General features: G+C 35.0%; 1 protein-coding gene across 7 annotated transcripts in view; it reads right to left on the bottom strand.

The window, feature by feature from the left end:
* The window catches only part of KDM4C (lysine demethylase 4C), a 304885-nt gene that overhangs the window by 223438 nt on the left and 64328 nt on the right, over positions 1-17119 (bottom strand). For all 7 annotated transcript variants that reach the window (XM_021380229.1, XM_021380224.1, XM_021380223.1 and 4 more), the window contains 3 exons: positions 15011-15060; positions 6266-6369; positions 1572-1709 (listed from right to left, as the gene is read on the bottom strand). In XM_021380229.1, coding sequence (XP_021235904.1) covers positions 1572-1709; positions 6266-6369; positions 15011-15060 — 292 coding nt within the window. The remainder of the gene's footprint in view (positions 1-1571; positions 1710-6265; positions 6370-15010; positions 15061-17119) is intronic.

The raw sequence follows: 17119 nt of genomic DNA, 5'->3' as shown, positions 1-17119 counted from the left end.
TCCCTGGGAAGGTGATGAAACAACTTATTCTGGATGACATCTCCAAGAAATTGGAAAAAAATAATCTTATCAGGGGTAATCAACATGGATTCACCAAGGAGAAGTCGTGCTTGACCAACCTGTTAGCATTCTAGTATGTCATCACTGGCTGGGTAGATGGGAGAAGAGCAGTGGTTGTTGTGTACCTTGACTTCAGTAAAGCATTTGATACTGTCTACCCACAACATCCTTGTAAACAAATTTAGGAAGTGTGGGACAGCTGAGTGTACTATGAGGTGAACTAAGAACTGGCTGACTGGTAGAGCTCAGATGGTTGTGAACAGAGGCTAAGAATCTAGTCAGAAGCCTGTACCTAGCAGTGTTCCTCAGGGGTTAGTATTGGGCCCAGTCTTCTTCAACATCTTCATCAGTGATCTGGATGACGGGACACAGTCCGCCCTCAGCAAGTCTGCTGGTCATACAAAGCCAGGAGGAGTGGCTGACACACCAAAAGGCTTTGCTGCTATTCAGCAAGACCAAGACAGGCTGGAGAATAGGGAAGAGAGGAACCTTATGAGGTTCAAAGAGCAAGTGTAGAGTTTTTTTCCACATTTCATAAATTTTCCTCAATGCACTGCAGGAACCTCCTGGACCATGCATGCCTGGCTGTCTTGCTAATGCAACAGATACCAGGATGGTTAAAGTATCCTGTAAGAACTAGTGACCATGATCACAAGGCTACTTCCAGCTGTTTGTAGAAGGCCACATCAACTTTCTCCTCCTCATCAGGTAGCCTGTAGTACACACTCACAACACTGTCACCCATATTAATCTGCCCCTTAATTATCATCCACAAGCTCTTCCCTTGATTATCATTCACCCCTACAGCGGAGCTCAATACATTATAGCTGCTCTCTCACACGAAGAGTAACTCCATCACCTCACTTCGCCAGCCTGTCTTTCCTAAAAAGGACATACACATTCATGACAGCATTCCAGTCATGCGAGCTGTCCCATCACGTTTCCATGATCACAATGAGATCACGGCTCTGTGACTGCACACATCTCTAGTTCTTCCTGTTTACTTTCCATGCTGTGTGCGTTAAAATACAAGAAGAGGGTGAAGGTACCCCTAGAGGGATACAAGAAGATTTCATGTAGACATACTCACTCTTGAGGTGGCTGGCCTTCTGGCTTTTTTCATTACAGGCAGCTAAGGAACATTTGTTACTTTTACTGTTGTCTTGCCTCATTCCCAAGTCAATTGCAATGGCATTAGCACCGCCATTATGGACCCCAACTAGTCATATACCTTCAATACATTTAGCTTCCATTTGAAGATTTCCATAAATAGAAATTGTTTTTAAAGAACAATACATAAATTTAGCTGAAAACAAAACCCAATACTGAGAGGAATACATGCTCCTCAGAGGTAAAAAAAAAAAAAAAAAAGAAAGAAAGAGCAACTAAAAATAAAACTAGCAGTGTTACATACTACCTGAAAGTTCCCCCTTTCTCACTGACTTTAACAGATTCCCCCCGGAAAGAATCAATGGAAATCCCTTTAACAACAGTTCTCTGCAGTGACTTACCAACTTTGCTGCTTTTCCATAATCAATCCATCTGATGGTTGCAAAGTTTGTTGACTCTGCACAGTTGAAACCATGGTTAAATCCTGCATGGTATCCATATGGGAAAGTGATCATAAATTCCCCTGCCTCTTGTGTAACCTGTTGCATTAAAAAAAAAGTGAAGCATATTACAAAAGCAGTTCTGCTCTTGAACCAATTAAAAATATACTTTGAACCAATTAAAAATATACTTTATCTTTACCATTACCCAAACAGAAAAAAATTTCCCCTCCCACACAATAGTCATTTAATACATGCAGAAATACAATACTTGAGACAGTGTTTTTTACTGTAATTGAGACAGCTTCTCAGCATAGCTTCATGTATTACTTTACAAATTCAGAAAGTACTTTCAAAAAACTAAATCTTTGAGGAAGTGTTTTCTGATAAGATGTGGAAGAACAGGGAGCTAGAAAAGACAGAGGAAAAAATGTACCAATCTTCTTGAATGAGGGGAAGCAGAGATACAATGGACTAAAAATATCCATAGTTATCATCCTGAAGTACTAGTATGCATTAATAGTTGAAGAAATTATTCTCTTCACTACTCTCAAAATGCTTCTCTAAAATGGAACCAGAAGTATTCTGTTGTTCCTGGAAACAGATCTTATTCTCACCCTTCTCTGATACTACCCTGAGGGACTGATTGAGCTTTTTAAGTTACAGTGATGATAGAGCATAAAATAGGGGAAAGTAAGTTAGTGAGCCTTGGCACAGAAAATATGTTTTATACCAGTGGAATATACTAGAAGGAAAACAGTGAAACAAATTACATTTGGTTCACCTGAGGCAGTATCTTCAAATCATTTTGTATAGGAAAAAAATCTACAAACTGCACTGCACCAGGTCCTAATTATTACATGTATTAACACATAAGCGGACTCTTGAGCTGGATATACCAAGCAGAATATCTAAAATTTAAATTGTTATTTTAATTCCGCAAGCATTACTTTAAAATTAAAGGTAATGGGCTTCTGTCTTTATCCTTTCTCTTTAAGCACAGTTTGAGAGAAAATAATTATGGTACTACTCATGACCATAACTCCAATTCCTAGAGTACAGGTGGCATCGAAGAAGATTCTGAAAGAGGAAAAGCTTGACTACACTTAAGGTCTGGCACAGCATTAGAAAATAAGCAAGGGTAGTTCGGAATCATTACCCTGTTCTGCCCAAGTACAGCAAAGAGCAATCAAAATAAATGTGCGCTGAGGCTATTTACAGGTAGACTAAAGACTCCAAATTACAGGTAGACTAAAAATAAGACAACAAAAAAGCTAAAAATACTGTGATAGTAACTGTTGTACAGTCTCAAAGAACCCAAATTCCTAGCAGTTACCAACACCAGACATAAGATAAAAAATCCTTCTGAAAGAAAGTTACAAAAAAAAAAAAAAGTGGGGTAAGGTAAGCAAAACGGTCAGGATATTCTCTTTCAAGGGGGAAAAACAACCTCTAATCTTCCTACACTTGGATGGACTGGTGCTTTCCTCTGGAGATGAAGAAAAATACAGTCAGCACTTATTCATCACTCACTAATACTTGTCCAAGAAATTAAAACCTCAGTAAAGACCACCAAAGACTATATCAAGGACAAGCTAGTCAGAGACTAGAAATGGTACACCGTCTTCTCAACCATCTGACAAGAGTTAATCTGTAAACTAGAAGATTCAGGAGTAAAAGGATCAAATGAGTTTTACATGAAAACAGCAACAGAAGACTGCACCACTAAAAAGCAATCTATCTAAGCTCAGCAAATAATCTGAGTAATGACAGATGTCTGCTCAAAAATATGTATTCACTGATTACCAGGAAATAAGGAGACTTCCTAGAGATGAAACAGATTATTTTCATTGTATGACAATGCTTTGCATAAGCAATACAGTAAGAAATACTCATATGACTTTAAGTAGCAAAAACTGAGAGACGTTAAACAATTCAATAAATCAAAATCATAATTTGAGTCTTTTTTCTAATAAGAATCTGCTTTTAGAACCCCCTTTCTTCTCTCTCAAAATTTTCACCGAATAGTTTTACAATTCCATTCTGTGCTTTTTATGTGTGATGCAAGAATAAATACAAAGGTTAAATGCATCACCTATTGATGCAAATTGCTGATAGTTTTAGGGGGGGACGCAAAGAGGGAAAAAACAAGAAAAGTATGCTGAGCTAAAATATAAAACACTACAAAATTGTATTTTACAGTTTTCATTTGCATTTTGCAAGGTTAATATTTTGGGGGGCTCATATGCAGCATATACATGCAAAAACAGATACAGATGCATATATTATAAATGCTACTGTAGTACTTCAACAATCACTGTGGGAATGTTTAAGAAGGATTATTCTCAATGCCAGCAATTCCAAAATTTATCTCCATACACCCTCCCACTGCTGACAGTTTAGCAGGTGTTCTATTGCAACAAGCACCAGTTCAGCTGCCACCTGGTAGGCGTAGGCTGTCTTATCAGCGTTCAGCACATTTCCAGTTCTATCACTTTGAGCCATGAGATCACAGCCTGGTTTTCTCTATTCACTTTCTCACTGAATCCCATTAATTACAATTACACTTGGGTACAGACTGCTTCCTCCTAACACTAGGTGAAAGAACGAAACTTAAATACTTAACTATTTCTAGCACTTTCATTAAAAAAAAATTGAAAAACAGATTCAATCAATATAGTGAGCTAAGAACATCAGTTCCCTTACCCACCTCAAATGTGTGGTACTGAAAACAAACGTACCAGCATTCAGCAAGCTGCTACCTTAAACACAAACCTCTGAAAATTATACTGTTCAGAGTAATGTTCAGTAAATCCAACACCATAAATCCAGCTATAAAACCTTCTAGTTTGGAAGGATGCATCTGACGCTTGTTTTCCAAGGCAGGACATATCATTCCAAAAGCCCACATCTCTTCAGTTTTATACATACATTAATTTAAGCATAAAAAGAGAAGTAATCTTTCAAAAGGCATGTAACAAATGAGTGGCTTCATACCACATAAAAATCTACCTTACTCTTTGGTTCTTTGCCATAAGAATAATGCTGTATTTCTCAGACTGCTTTTTAATCAAGTAACCTTCTTAAATTTCTATCTATTCAGTTTTACCAAAAACATATAACTCCTAGTACCAATTACTGTTAATTTAGCAGTAACAGTGCCATTGATAACCAATGTTGTTGCAGACAATGGTGTAGATATTTGAGAATATTTTATATTGTTGACAAATATCTGTAGTAAGATCTCCCTCGAGACATAATTGAGACATAATCTTTAATTATATTTACTTCTTGAACAAAGGATTAATTTCAGATGGTATTAGGGCTACAAAGTACAATATATAGCAATATCACCCTACCAGTTCTGAGATTCTTTCGTATTCATTCACTTGAAATACTGCATGCTGTATTTCATATCTTGTAACATTACATCTTGCTATATAATATATACAAAAATACAATTTAAGCATCTCTATGGGCTACATTTAATACTGTTAGATAAACATAAAAGAGACGAGACGTATTGCACAATCTAGGCAGGGGATGTGGGAAGCTGACTTCATATACAAAGGCCTATATGGTATCAATAAACAAATACACACTGAAACAAAAACTTCAACAATAAACAAGGAGTGTAGTGAGGACAGGTTAAGGGACTTTTATGCAGCAAGAAGAGAGTAAGAATCATAACCAATTAGCCGATCAAAAGGCTTTTAAGATATTAGAACATAAACAGATGTTCAGATAGGAGATCGTGAATCAGAGTGTACTCCTCCAAGCAGGCCTGCAAAATCTTTTCATTTAGAAATTTAGAATTTACAAATTGTTCAGTATACAGAATACATATACTAAGGAAAAAGCAGTGCAATGGAAACACTTTTACTAGCTGGCACCTACAGGACGTTCAAAATTCTAGTGAAAATGTTCTAAGTGAAAAAAGCAGAGAAGAAAATCTTGAGAACGATAACAAACAGAATACTTCAGACATGTTTGAAAGCAATCAAGTTTTAAATTTATCCACAAAAAAAACCCTCAAAATTTATTCTTTCCACATTCTATTTATGTGAAGTTCCAATTCACTACTACCCAGCACTACAAAATAATCATTCTTTGTTTCTGTAATGTTTCAGCTTTTTGTATGATATATTTTAAATTAAATAACAGTTCTTTCAGATTCATTCCACTGTGTAAATAATCTGAAAACTTTTTATATTTTACAACCAGTACAGCTACATTAAATAGTATCAGAAAAACAATACAGAAACATTAAAAAAATTAAGCATTTACTTTAAAATATTAGGTTGGTACCTAGTAGTAATACAGCTAGTTAAGAAGGGTTTCAGTCTCTAGACCATCATATACAGGCTTGCATGGAAACTGAATAGAAATAAAAAATAACGATGATACATTAAAAGCACAGACACTTTCAGGTACAGACTGTGACAACTGCAAGCTGTCAAAATTCTCTACTAGAGAATTCCAATCTCAATCACGTAAGAGTTCGACTCTTACAAGCATTTGTTTTCACTGTTCTATGGAGTCAGGGCCTAAAACATATATTTTTACTTCAGTGTTACTTCTCCCATAAACAATCTTTACAGTAAACACAATGTAACTCGACACATGAATGAAGTTTAAAAATAACAACAAAGTACCTTGTCAAAAGGAATCCCGTACTTCTTCAGTATTGAGGGAGAAATCAGAGTCATCTTGTGGCGAAGAAAAGCATTACATCCATGAGAGCTGCTTGGGAAGAATCCTAATAAGGCAAGATAAGCAAAATTAGGTATCTTTTAATTAAAGTAAGAAGGAAATTTTTTGTACCATTTTTTTACAACAAATTACATTTCGACCTGTCATCGTTAGCTGTTGGGAGATTTGTATAAAACTTAAATGCATCTCCTATATTTTTCAGCTAATTTTCATCTTTTGTTTACTTTTTAAACAGTTAAACAATTCTTAAAAACTGCATCTGTAGATTTGGCCATTATGTTTTTTTTCCTATTCCAAAAACACTTTATTCTATATTTTTCCACATAACTCTTCACTCTGCAATCCCTGCACACATGAAAATCAATCATCCATGTAGGATTCTACAACGATTAGATTTACATAGCACTTGAAGATCACACAGAGTAAAGGAACAAAACCTTCTACTTACAAAAAGCCAGAAAGCATGGCAACATCATTCTTAACTATCTCCCAAAGTTCAGAGAGGAATTATAAACAGGTTTTTTTGGTGTTTTGAAAACTGCTTTTTTATTTTGTTTTGTTTCCTGCTTTTTTGTATCTTATTTTGAATTCTTTGAACAAAAACTGGTGTTAAGATTTTCAGGTTTCAACTTTCGTGATTATTTATGAACTAATCCACTAACTCTATTTAGTTCATTAAGTAATGATAAAATTCAGTTGATGAATACACAGAAATGAATGAATGAAGGGAAAAGCAAAAAAAAACTAAGAAATATGAAGGAGTACAGTGAGAACCATCTAACCAGTTGCTGCTTTCTCTGCTCGCAGTCCCTGTTCTACTTAATTACAGATGTTTTCCCTGCTCTGAAGTGAAGCTGACTCTTGCTGAGGAAGAGAGGAATGTTTCTGGCTGCATCATAATGCAATGTTATTCAAGTTTCACAAAAGTTACAACACTAATAAAGCAACAGAACTAGAATGGCTAAGGGAAGAAGTTTACTTATCAATCAGCAAAGATTAGAAGCTCTTTCTTAACTTTACAGTTATGAAAAAAAGATGATATGTATCTTGACAGTCTTTTTGAAGTTTGTACCAGATCATTACCAAGAATCACCAAGTGAGATAGTGTAAATAACAAATTCATACATTTAGCAATCCTGGAAAATGTATTATTTTACTGTATCAATCATAAAGCATTTGAAAACAACCCATTTTTTGGTGAAGTTAAACTTCAATAATTTATTTTGCTTTCTTCTGGAGAGTATATCTTGCAATGTTGCTAAGACTTACTAACTTCAACAGTTCACTCCGCTGTAGGTCATTTATTTTCAAGTGACTTCAGTGACTTCAGAAAGCCTCATGGGCTACTACTGGAAAATAAATACTCTCTGAAGTAATTATTTCAAAAAAATTTGCCTAATTTCGATAAAGCAGAATTAAGGCACAAAGGAGTTCACTATCACAAATCCATAGGACAAAAACTTAGCAATCAAGCTGAAGGAAGTGATGGTTCCACATCTTAGCCTCTAATGAGTTCTCACTGTTAAGTGTGAAAAGTTTCACCACTCTTAAAACATACACGGTGAAAAGATGAATTCTAATTTTCTAACTAAATAAATATTAATTTGTCTGATTCTGCTGAAAACCAGCAAACAAAAAAGTATATTGTAGTGAGAAAGAAATCCAAAAAAAAAAAAAAAACGACTTCAGAACAGCAATATTATTCCTATACACAAGAAAAACATATATAACATTATGAAATGCTGTCCTTTTACACAGAAGACCTGTCCTGCAAAATATGGAAAGAAATTAAAATGAAGCAAGCAGTATTAGAATATGTATTACATTTTACCAATTAGCTTTCATTGCAACTAGAGAGTGGAGAAAAAACGACACCAGCGAACCACTATGAGAAAGTCTCCTTAATGACAGCATTAAAAATAATTTAGAAAAAAAATCTTTTTGATTCGTTTATGCATAAAATAGTTGACGCTTGAAGAGCAAAAACAACCTTTGAGGGCGATCCAGGTGGACAGATTTCCTAGGATTATCCAAGGTGTAAATGTTTATCCATAGGAAATATGTTAACCAAGAACATTGTTCAACTGTTCTCCAAAATGAATTTAAAGTGTTCTACTGAAAAAGCCTTGTAAACGTATGAAAGTAGTAAGAAGAGTTCACTCAAGATATATGAGAAAAATTAACACAAGCGACTAGACTAATGATATAAAAACACTGTTTAGTTTAGACATGAAATTAGCCAAGACTATTTAACCAGTAAAAGGACTGACAGTGATTTACTGTGCTTGCACAGGCAATTGTTACAATTAAAAGTTCACGTAGGCAAAAAAGGTGTGATGTACACTTAGGCTGGTAGAAGTATTAGGGACTTTTGTTAGGATGTCCTGAGATCAAATGCTGTTGAAGTGTATCATTCTCACTTGCAATTACCATGCAATTGTTTTTGTACTCTACTGGAATCGCAAATAATGCTAGTTTAAGTTTCAAGCAGCAATTTTGGGGGGGTTCCATTTCATCACAGAAGTATGGCTTCACTAAAATAAAAGACAAAGAAAGGAAACTTCTTCACTAACAGATGGCTCCAGTGAATACACTTCAAATACTTTGGCACAATTAATATCCGAAACAACTGTAATAACCATAACTTGGAATCGATAGCCTATGGCCTCCAAGAAATCTCAGACCTGAGCAGCATTAGGAAATAATAGACCAAAATAGACTGAAAGAAAATTATCAAAGGTGACAACTGAGACTGAGAAAATAACTGGTATGAAAAGCAACAAAGAAATTCCATTTCTAAAAGCAAGGAGAGCTGGATTAAGTTGTTTTTGCCTGAGGAAACGGATTTTGTACCAAATTTTGGAACGGCAATACACTTAATTAGCTCAACAAATGATGTTAGAAAGCAAAAGATGAGCAAATAGATACCAAAACTTGAGTTGTACCACTACAGCTCTAAAAGATGAGAAAGAGTTGTGACAACTCCAACCACAAGGTAAGCTTGTTGAATTAGATGCTTGTTGAAATAGAAGCAAGCTGCGAGTAACACAGAACAGCAGACCACAACCTGCTGAAAATCCATTTAGAGAAAATTATAGGCAAACATCTGCTGTGATTACACCTCTGTCTCAGTGAAATCAAAGGTGCTGTTGACACGTTCCGTGCCACTATAAAATATTTTTCCAGATTCTTTCAAAGTCTACACTTGGACATTTACATTTTTTTCAGTCTCATTCACAGCATTTTCTCATAAATGTTCCCTTTCAGTGAACAAGGGAAGAAAGGAAGGTAGTATGTCCTCATAAGATGGTTCATCAGAAGGTCTTTTCTTCTGCTCTGGCTAAAGGTAAGGTCACACAAACTCTTCCTTCAGCAAAGAAAAACCCCGTGGGATATTGGACTAACAAATATAACAAGACCTATTAACATGCTGAAAAGAGGACACCACATTGGAAGCATCGCAAGACCTTTAGAAATACACTAAATGCACACTCTCTTACAGCATACTGACATTTAAATAATAAGAATGCCATATAGTTCTCTCTCTTCATTAACTTATTATTTTAACACCACCGCAGGCAAATTCAAAATGTTCCTCGAACACAGCAGAACCACTCCCAAATACCAATTTCATGTTACAAGTAACAATTTACAGGTTTACAAATTAATCCTGAATACACAGTGAATTTCCACACCCAGAAGAAAAAAAAAATACTGCAATCTATCTAGAATGTACCTAACACTCAAGTTCTGAAGTAGATTCATGCTTTCGTTAGCTACATTAAAGTAAGCAACCATGAGCACTAAATCAATTCTACAAAAGCAGGTATTTTGTAATACTTAGCATGCAACCCCAGATGATCTCTTGAGAAGTGGCAGACCTCTTTCATACTTTTAATGATTACACAGGACACAAAATTTTACATTAAAGGTGCTATATTTGTTTTCTTTATTAACTGAAAATAAAAATGCAAAGCTTTCAGAAAATATCATCCTAAATTAAAAATATCTTTAATTTCACTTCATGTAATTAAAATCAATCCCAATTAATGCTACTAAGGAAGAAAGCTCAAAAAGAAGGTAATTTTTTAACTTATGTGAACCACAGATGTTCATTTGAAGGACTTCAGAACATACAAAATACTCACAATTCACTGCTTACAAGATTTCCTTTTGGAACACTGGCAAATACAAAAGGAGTACTGAGTTTTCTAGTATATTTTCTACATTTTTGTAGGTATAAAAAAAAACAATATAACTTACTAAAGCGAATTTGTAGTGATCTGACTTAATTTGATTTAACTTTATGTACTGCACATTAATGAAATTGGGAGAATATTCTTCATGGCAACATTCTCACAAAGAAACAGTGTCAATTTGTATACTATATAAAGCAGAAAGTACAAATGAAGTGCTGTGAAATATTAGTATTATTATACCCAGATGAATGTTATAGACTTACATTTATTATCTCTTAGATATGACTTTCCTAACTTGACTCACATAACTATCAATTAAGACAAAGTTAAATTACTCAACAGCTGCAGTTTTTAGAGTTGAGACTCTTACTAGTTATGCAAACTCTACATCAATTTTCATTTGAGCAACTATTTACGCTTATTTTCATATGTAACAGGTAATGACTTCTCCATGAAATGGACTAATTAATACCACATACCATACAAAGTTTTCTATAGTATCACTATTTACTTAGGTCAAATTTTACTTTAGATTCTTCCTGAACATAGCTGAATACCAGATAAATGCCATTTGCTCTCTAAAATAATTCCTGCAATTAAGTCAACTATTAAAAGAACTTGAAAATCCTTCAGAATGGCATTTATGATTCACCATTGTGCTTCTATTCTCTTTATTTTCTAACTCATTCTGTGAAATGAAAAATCCTTACGAATACCATAGTATTACAGATTAATGTAACACGTATAAAAACTGCAGCAACAGCTCACTTCAGATTTTTATTACATTTATGTCCACATAAAATTGAAAAAAACTTACATAAATGAGAAAGCAGCTGAAGGGCAAAATCAAATTGTTGCCTTTACTAGATTCAAGTCTAATGTATTTCAAATAAAATATTTGTAGGTGCCACAGTCAATCAAGATTTCAATGGAAAGCAAAGATGAAAGCATTCATGCACAAAAGGCATGTGTGATAATTGTGACATGTAGACAAGTTAATGGAAAATATTCTAGCCTTCCTTTAATTTTAATGTATCAACTGTTGCCTTGACTTAGACAACCTGCCACACTTAATGTAACATTTTATTATTTTTATTACTGTAGGAGCATTCAATTAATTCAGTAAGAATTAGTCAGCCGTCAGCCTTCTTACATAAAATACTTTTCTTCATATGTTACACTCCTGTAAAAGTATGACTGAAATTTTTTAATACACGTGTAATTAAGTTCTAAGTCTCATTTACGCTATCTTTTATTAACATTTACTATTAAGTGAATTGTTGCCATGTAGCTTATTTTGTATATTCACCTTTTTAATATACCTTACTGTAATATTCAGACTATATTTTAGCAGGCAGCCGTTGCAAAGTAGAAAACCACAGAAGTCTCACCCTGCTTTAACAAGGAAATCATGAGAAACAGAAGACTACAAATAAAAATAAGTGAAAAATATGTCAAGGCGAGCATAAAGTTCAACAACTGTATCTTCCACACTACTAGCTGGACCAAAAATACCATAAAAACAGCCTACTCAAAGAAAAACAAAGTAGGAAATACTAAAGTCAAACACTGAAAACAGGATATGTCAGAGATGTCTGTCTGCAAAACTAACGCACCTGTCTTCTGTAACAATAAAAACCTTTGTGTGAGCATGTAGTTCTTCTACAGAAATCTACCTCCATTCCCTGAATATAACAGATGAAAAAACTATATGAAATTTTACTTTCACTGTTCAATACCTGTCTCTACGTTGAACTTGCTACTCACTACTCAAAACCCAGTTCTGAAATAAAAATTATTAAGTTTTGATCATACGTATCATGACTCAGCAAGGAAAGCAGATTTGTATTCACCACACATCTTTGTAACTTGTACTATCATAGACTTATTAGCAGTAGCAGCCAACTTCCATGCAGGTGTGCACTGAAAATGCTGATCTGACATGTTTGGGCAGCTTCATTAAATAAAGCTATCATGAAGGATAGCTAGCTTACTGTTCCCATCTGTGGAAAAATGTGTAAGCCAGTGTTCCTCAGGCCTGAACTCTGCCTGTCCTACATAATTCTACTAGTTCTTGTCCTAAGAACTGCTGGGTGAGACTGCTGCACTGGGTGAGACTGTTCTAAACACCACGTGTCCTACAATCTTCTGACATACTATGTTTCTGGAGATCTCCACTTTTTCCCCACGTTCTGTGTCCCACTGCTCTTACCATAGTAAGCCACCATTAGCAGCAGTAAGAGCCTTGAGAAATGTCAGGACATCATCTGCCAACACAGTATCTTCCTAGATTACAGAAATTTACACTAAGCAACATTGTAAGTTCCCATGAAAATGTGGACTTCTTTTTTTAAAGTGTAGCAAAACACCTGTCTCAAAAATTACCTAGTTCCTGAATTTGTATAGGTTACCCCAATATATGAGTAAGCTACAGTATGTCAAAGAAAAGTTTTTTCAGTCTGCTCCAAACAATGGCACCCATCACTTGCACTTATTTCTTAGAAAGGGATAACAAATGCTGCTGAAATTGCCCATTCTCTTTCCTTCCTCTCAAAAAAAGAAAAGTTGGGCACACACTATTTTATAGAATGCTTAAACCTGAAGAGTTAGTTTTAAAACGCTGCACAGCTATAAATGGTCAATGTGAAATCCTACAATATGGTTGAGAGCAGCTCAACCATATAAAGTGAAAATTCTATCTACACAAAGACCATCTTCCCAGTAAGCATCAAAAGTGAATGTATAGAAGACTTTAAATACATCAAATCTTTGCTTCCTTTGAGTAATCAAGGTGTGGATCAAAGATTTCCAAAGCCAGATAAAGCTCCTTTGTATCCTTTAGCAGATTTCTTCATCAGCATCATTCAGTCGTCCCCTGAATCCATGCAAACACATATATACTTTTTTTTAAATGCTGCAGAGACTCTGCATTCAGGCTCTAGAAAACCCGAAGGACAATCACTGTTTAATCACCTTTTCCATGCCAGTCATCACAGGTCTTCAGCAAAACCTTTTCCCTCTATTCTACTCTTTTTCAGAATAAAAAGTTATAGTTTAACTGTCCCTTATTTAAAAAAAAAAAAAAAGCTTTCACCAGTCCTGCTGTTCCCTCGCTGAACCTTCCCAGTTCTCACTTCCTTTTATATCCTGATCCTATTTCATTTATGCTTTCTGTAAATCTTACAAATAATTACTAAACGATCACAGTGTAAGTCAGTGTCACTTGCCTGGTCTACCACATGCATCAAACTGTTAATCAGTGAAAATCAAAACCTTCAACGTATGCTCAAGAAGAGTTTTATACTTTGCAAGTCATAAAAAAGATGTGGAAATTAGGAATAAGTGACAACACTCTCGGCAGAAACTCTCCCAGTTTTCATATGAGAAAATTTCAAAATAGTGAATATAATTATCCAGGTTGAGATCTGCCTTTTTAATCTGTATTTTTAAGCCTGTGAGCTCATGTCTTTATTTTCACATCCCAGTCATACACATGATATTAGTGTTCTCAATCATTAGTTTAATAATTGCTCGTAAAAACTGCCATGCATAGATATGCACATAAAATGGATATGAAAAGAAAATGAACAAGCATTTTCAGAAGACAGTCTGGATACACAATATCTAATTATCAGCTTTCAGTGGTATTCCTTATATAATGTCATTAATAGCAGGCTATAAAACGTGCTGCAGGTCAAGAAACATGCCTAATTATTCCTCTGCTCATATGTACTACTCAATCCAGAAATAAGAGGAGAGCTGTAGTGTTATTTAAAATAAAACAAATTATTGTGCAAGAAACATTTTCCTATAAATTATCTTTCTTTATTCTTTAGATGTCATCCTCACAGTATCCTTTGCTTCTCCTCAAAAGATGTTCCTTGCATCTTCAGAGAGCACAAGCCAGTACGTGCTCTGGGTAATTAATGTACATTATTACACTGCTCATTGGCCAGCAGGCTGCCGTTAATTACGATTTAAGAGTTGGTAAATTTTGTGAGCCTCCCCCTCCTCAGAGGTACTAAGTTTCCATTCTCTACCCTGCCATTTCATTCCATTTCCACAAAACTTCAGGAAACTCTGCTACCCTCAACACTTCTTTCTTTGAATCAAATTTAACTAAGATTGGCTACAAATTCAAAAGTTCCTGATGGCAAGAAACTATGATAAGGAAAAGTAAGGGCACGGAACAAGGCAAAGATATTAGCAATGAAAATCTAATGAACAAAAAGGGCAAAACACTGTCTTATTTTCATAAACATGACCAACCTAAAAATGCCACTACAAAATAAAGTACGAAGAAAAAGGCTTATTTTGTGTCTTTAAAATTCTACAGGGTATTAAAAGGCGTTCCTGGCTTGCAAACATAAAAGTCATACAATATTAAGAACTAATAAAGCACAGTAGGTCAGTAGAGGACAACATTTTTCAATTTGCTGGAGGCTCTTCCTTTAAACATCTCACATACAGAAACACTGAAAATATTACCTTGAGCCAGTCGTTCGAGCCGTTTCCCATGTTCTGGAGGAATAGCGTACCTAAAGTTCATGTGAAGAAAAGGAGTATATGTTTAAAGATATAACTACTACACAAAACATACATTTTACATATAATTAATACCTTAAGTACAGAAAATAAGAAGATTAACAAGTGAAAAATTACACAGAAAAAATACATAGGTCGATCCAAAAGTAATGCCTACCTATTTATTTCCATGGAAATGACAACAGATTTAAAGAGCACGGTAACACTATTTCAAAGAGCACTTCCTCAGCTACAAAACACTGTTCTTCAACACAGTCACCACCATGAGTTACGCATTTTCTCTAGTGATGAATAAGAGCCTGCATGCCAAGCTTGTAAAAATCTGTACCAGCAGAGGTGACCCACTGTTGCTGTCACCACTGCTGAAACACACCTCACTGTGCTCACATCCACTGCTCGGTCTCCAGAAGTGTTCAGCAGGCATCAACGAATATCAGTGGGTGCCATTTTTTCCCCATGGAGGAATTCAGTGAATACACCTTTTCTCCATCCGCACCTCCAAGTCAGACACCATTTTGTCAGTGCCCCTCTGCTGCCATCTGTCGCACAGCAACAAAATGGAACAGAATCTTGGTGGGAAGGTTCAACCTCTACTGCAAAATCACCAACATCCGCTTCTGACATCATAGGCCAACATTATAAAATAGCAGGCATTATTTTTGGAACAGCCTTCATAATATATTATTTTCTGAGGAAAAGGTACAGATTAGGGTATTCCGAGAAACAATTTTAACTAACTTCTAGTTTAAACACAATAATATACAGCTCAAAATTGTATTACCATTTAAAATCATGCATATTGACATTCATAACTCCAATTTAAAAAGATGCATTTTCATTTTCCAAGTGAAACAAAAATACATACAACAAATTAAATACAATTCCTACAGGTTTAATTTCTTTGCTTTTTAATGTATTTCACAAAAGTTAAAGAAAAATATGAGTATTAAATGTCTCTTGTATTTTTTTCTTACTGTCAATGCTGTGGAATGAGAGGCTACTTGTCTTCATTACTCATTGCAATTAACACGTTTTTAAACTCTTAATAAATACATTTCCTAAAAATTCAGAAATTGTGCAGATCTTGGAGACACTCTGCTCCTACAATAAAATATTTTTATGTAATTCCATAAGCAATTTGCAACAAATCAGTAAGAGCATAAAGCAAGTGTAACCTAAGTAAACACATAACCTTGTTCTTCACAGATTTACTGCACTCCATAGATATGCCATGAGTACATCTATGCATTAGGCTTTACTTTTGACTTTAACACCTTCAGCACGTGATATAATTGGCTTTCATTTAAGTTCAATATTTTAACACTGAATCAGTTATTTGTAAAAAAAAAAATAATAATAATTACACAGTTCAGAAAAGGGAAAATGCATACTTAGAATAGTCCAAACCCACAATCACAAGAGCCATTCACAGCCCCTCACTTGCCACAACATCCCTCTATCTCAAGCTTTCATTTGCACCTAATGCACACACAATTTTTAACTATTACAACTGAAACTGCTGCACAGAAGCAAGACTATTCCAGCACAACAGTCCGTGCTCTAAATAGATCAAGTTTAACAAAGCCCATGACTACAGACAACTGGCTCCACATGCTACTAAACAAAGAGACTTTCAGCTTAACTCTGCTCATTACATGCAGTTTTCATCAGAATTTTGTCTTTCCAAAATTGTTTCTCCCCACTTGTACTTCTGAATTATGTCTGCTCTCCACCACAGATTAAATGTGCATCAGCGCACACATAATAATCTAAAACACAATTTTAACTTTCACACCTCAGAGGAGATATGCAGGTACATACAGCATTTTCTATTGCACTCTATGCCATCAAACACCTAACTCCAAAAGAGACAGTATTCATGTATAAGAAAAAAAAAAAGACAAGCTAGAGACTTTCCTTTGTTCTTCTTGTCTCTAAGTGGACTGGGTTTACTTCTAAAAGTTGTTCTTCTGAAAGTGCAATAGACTGTTTTTGTGATAATACACAGCCATACACCTCTATCTGTACCGGCATATATGTTAAGTAATTATC

Source organism: Numida meleagris, chromosome Z (assembly GCF_002078875.1).
Source record: "Numida meleagris isolate 19003 breed g44 Domestic line chromosome Z, NumMel1.0, whole genome shotgun sequence".
Taxonomy (NCBI): domain Eukaryota; kingdom Metazoa; phylum Chordata; class Aves; order Galliformes; family Numididae; genus Numida; species Numida meleagris.
Note: the sequence above shows the minus strand (reverse complement) of the source record. Positions and strands in the feature narration are given on the sequence as shown.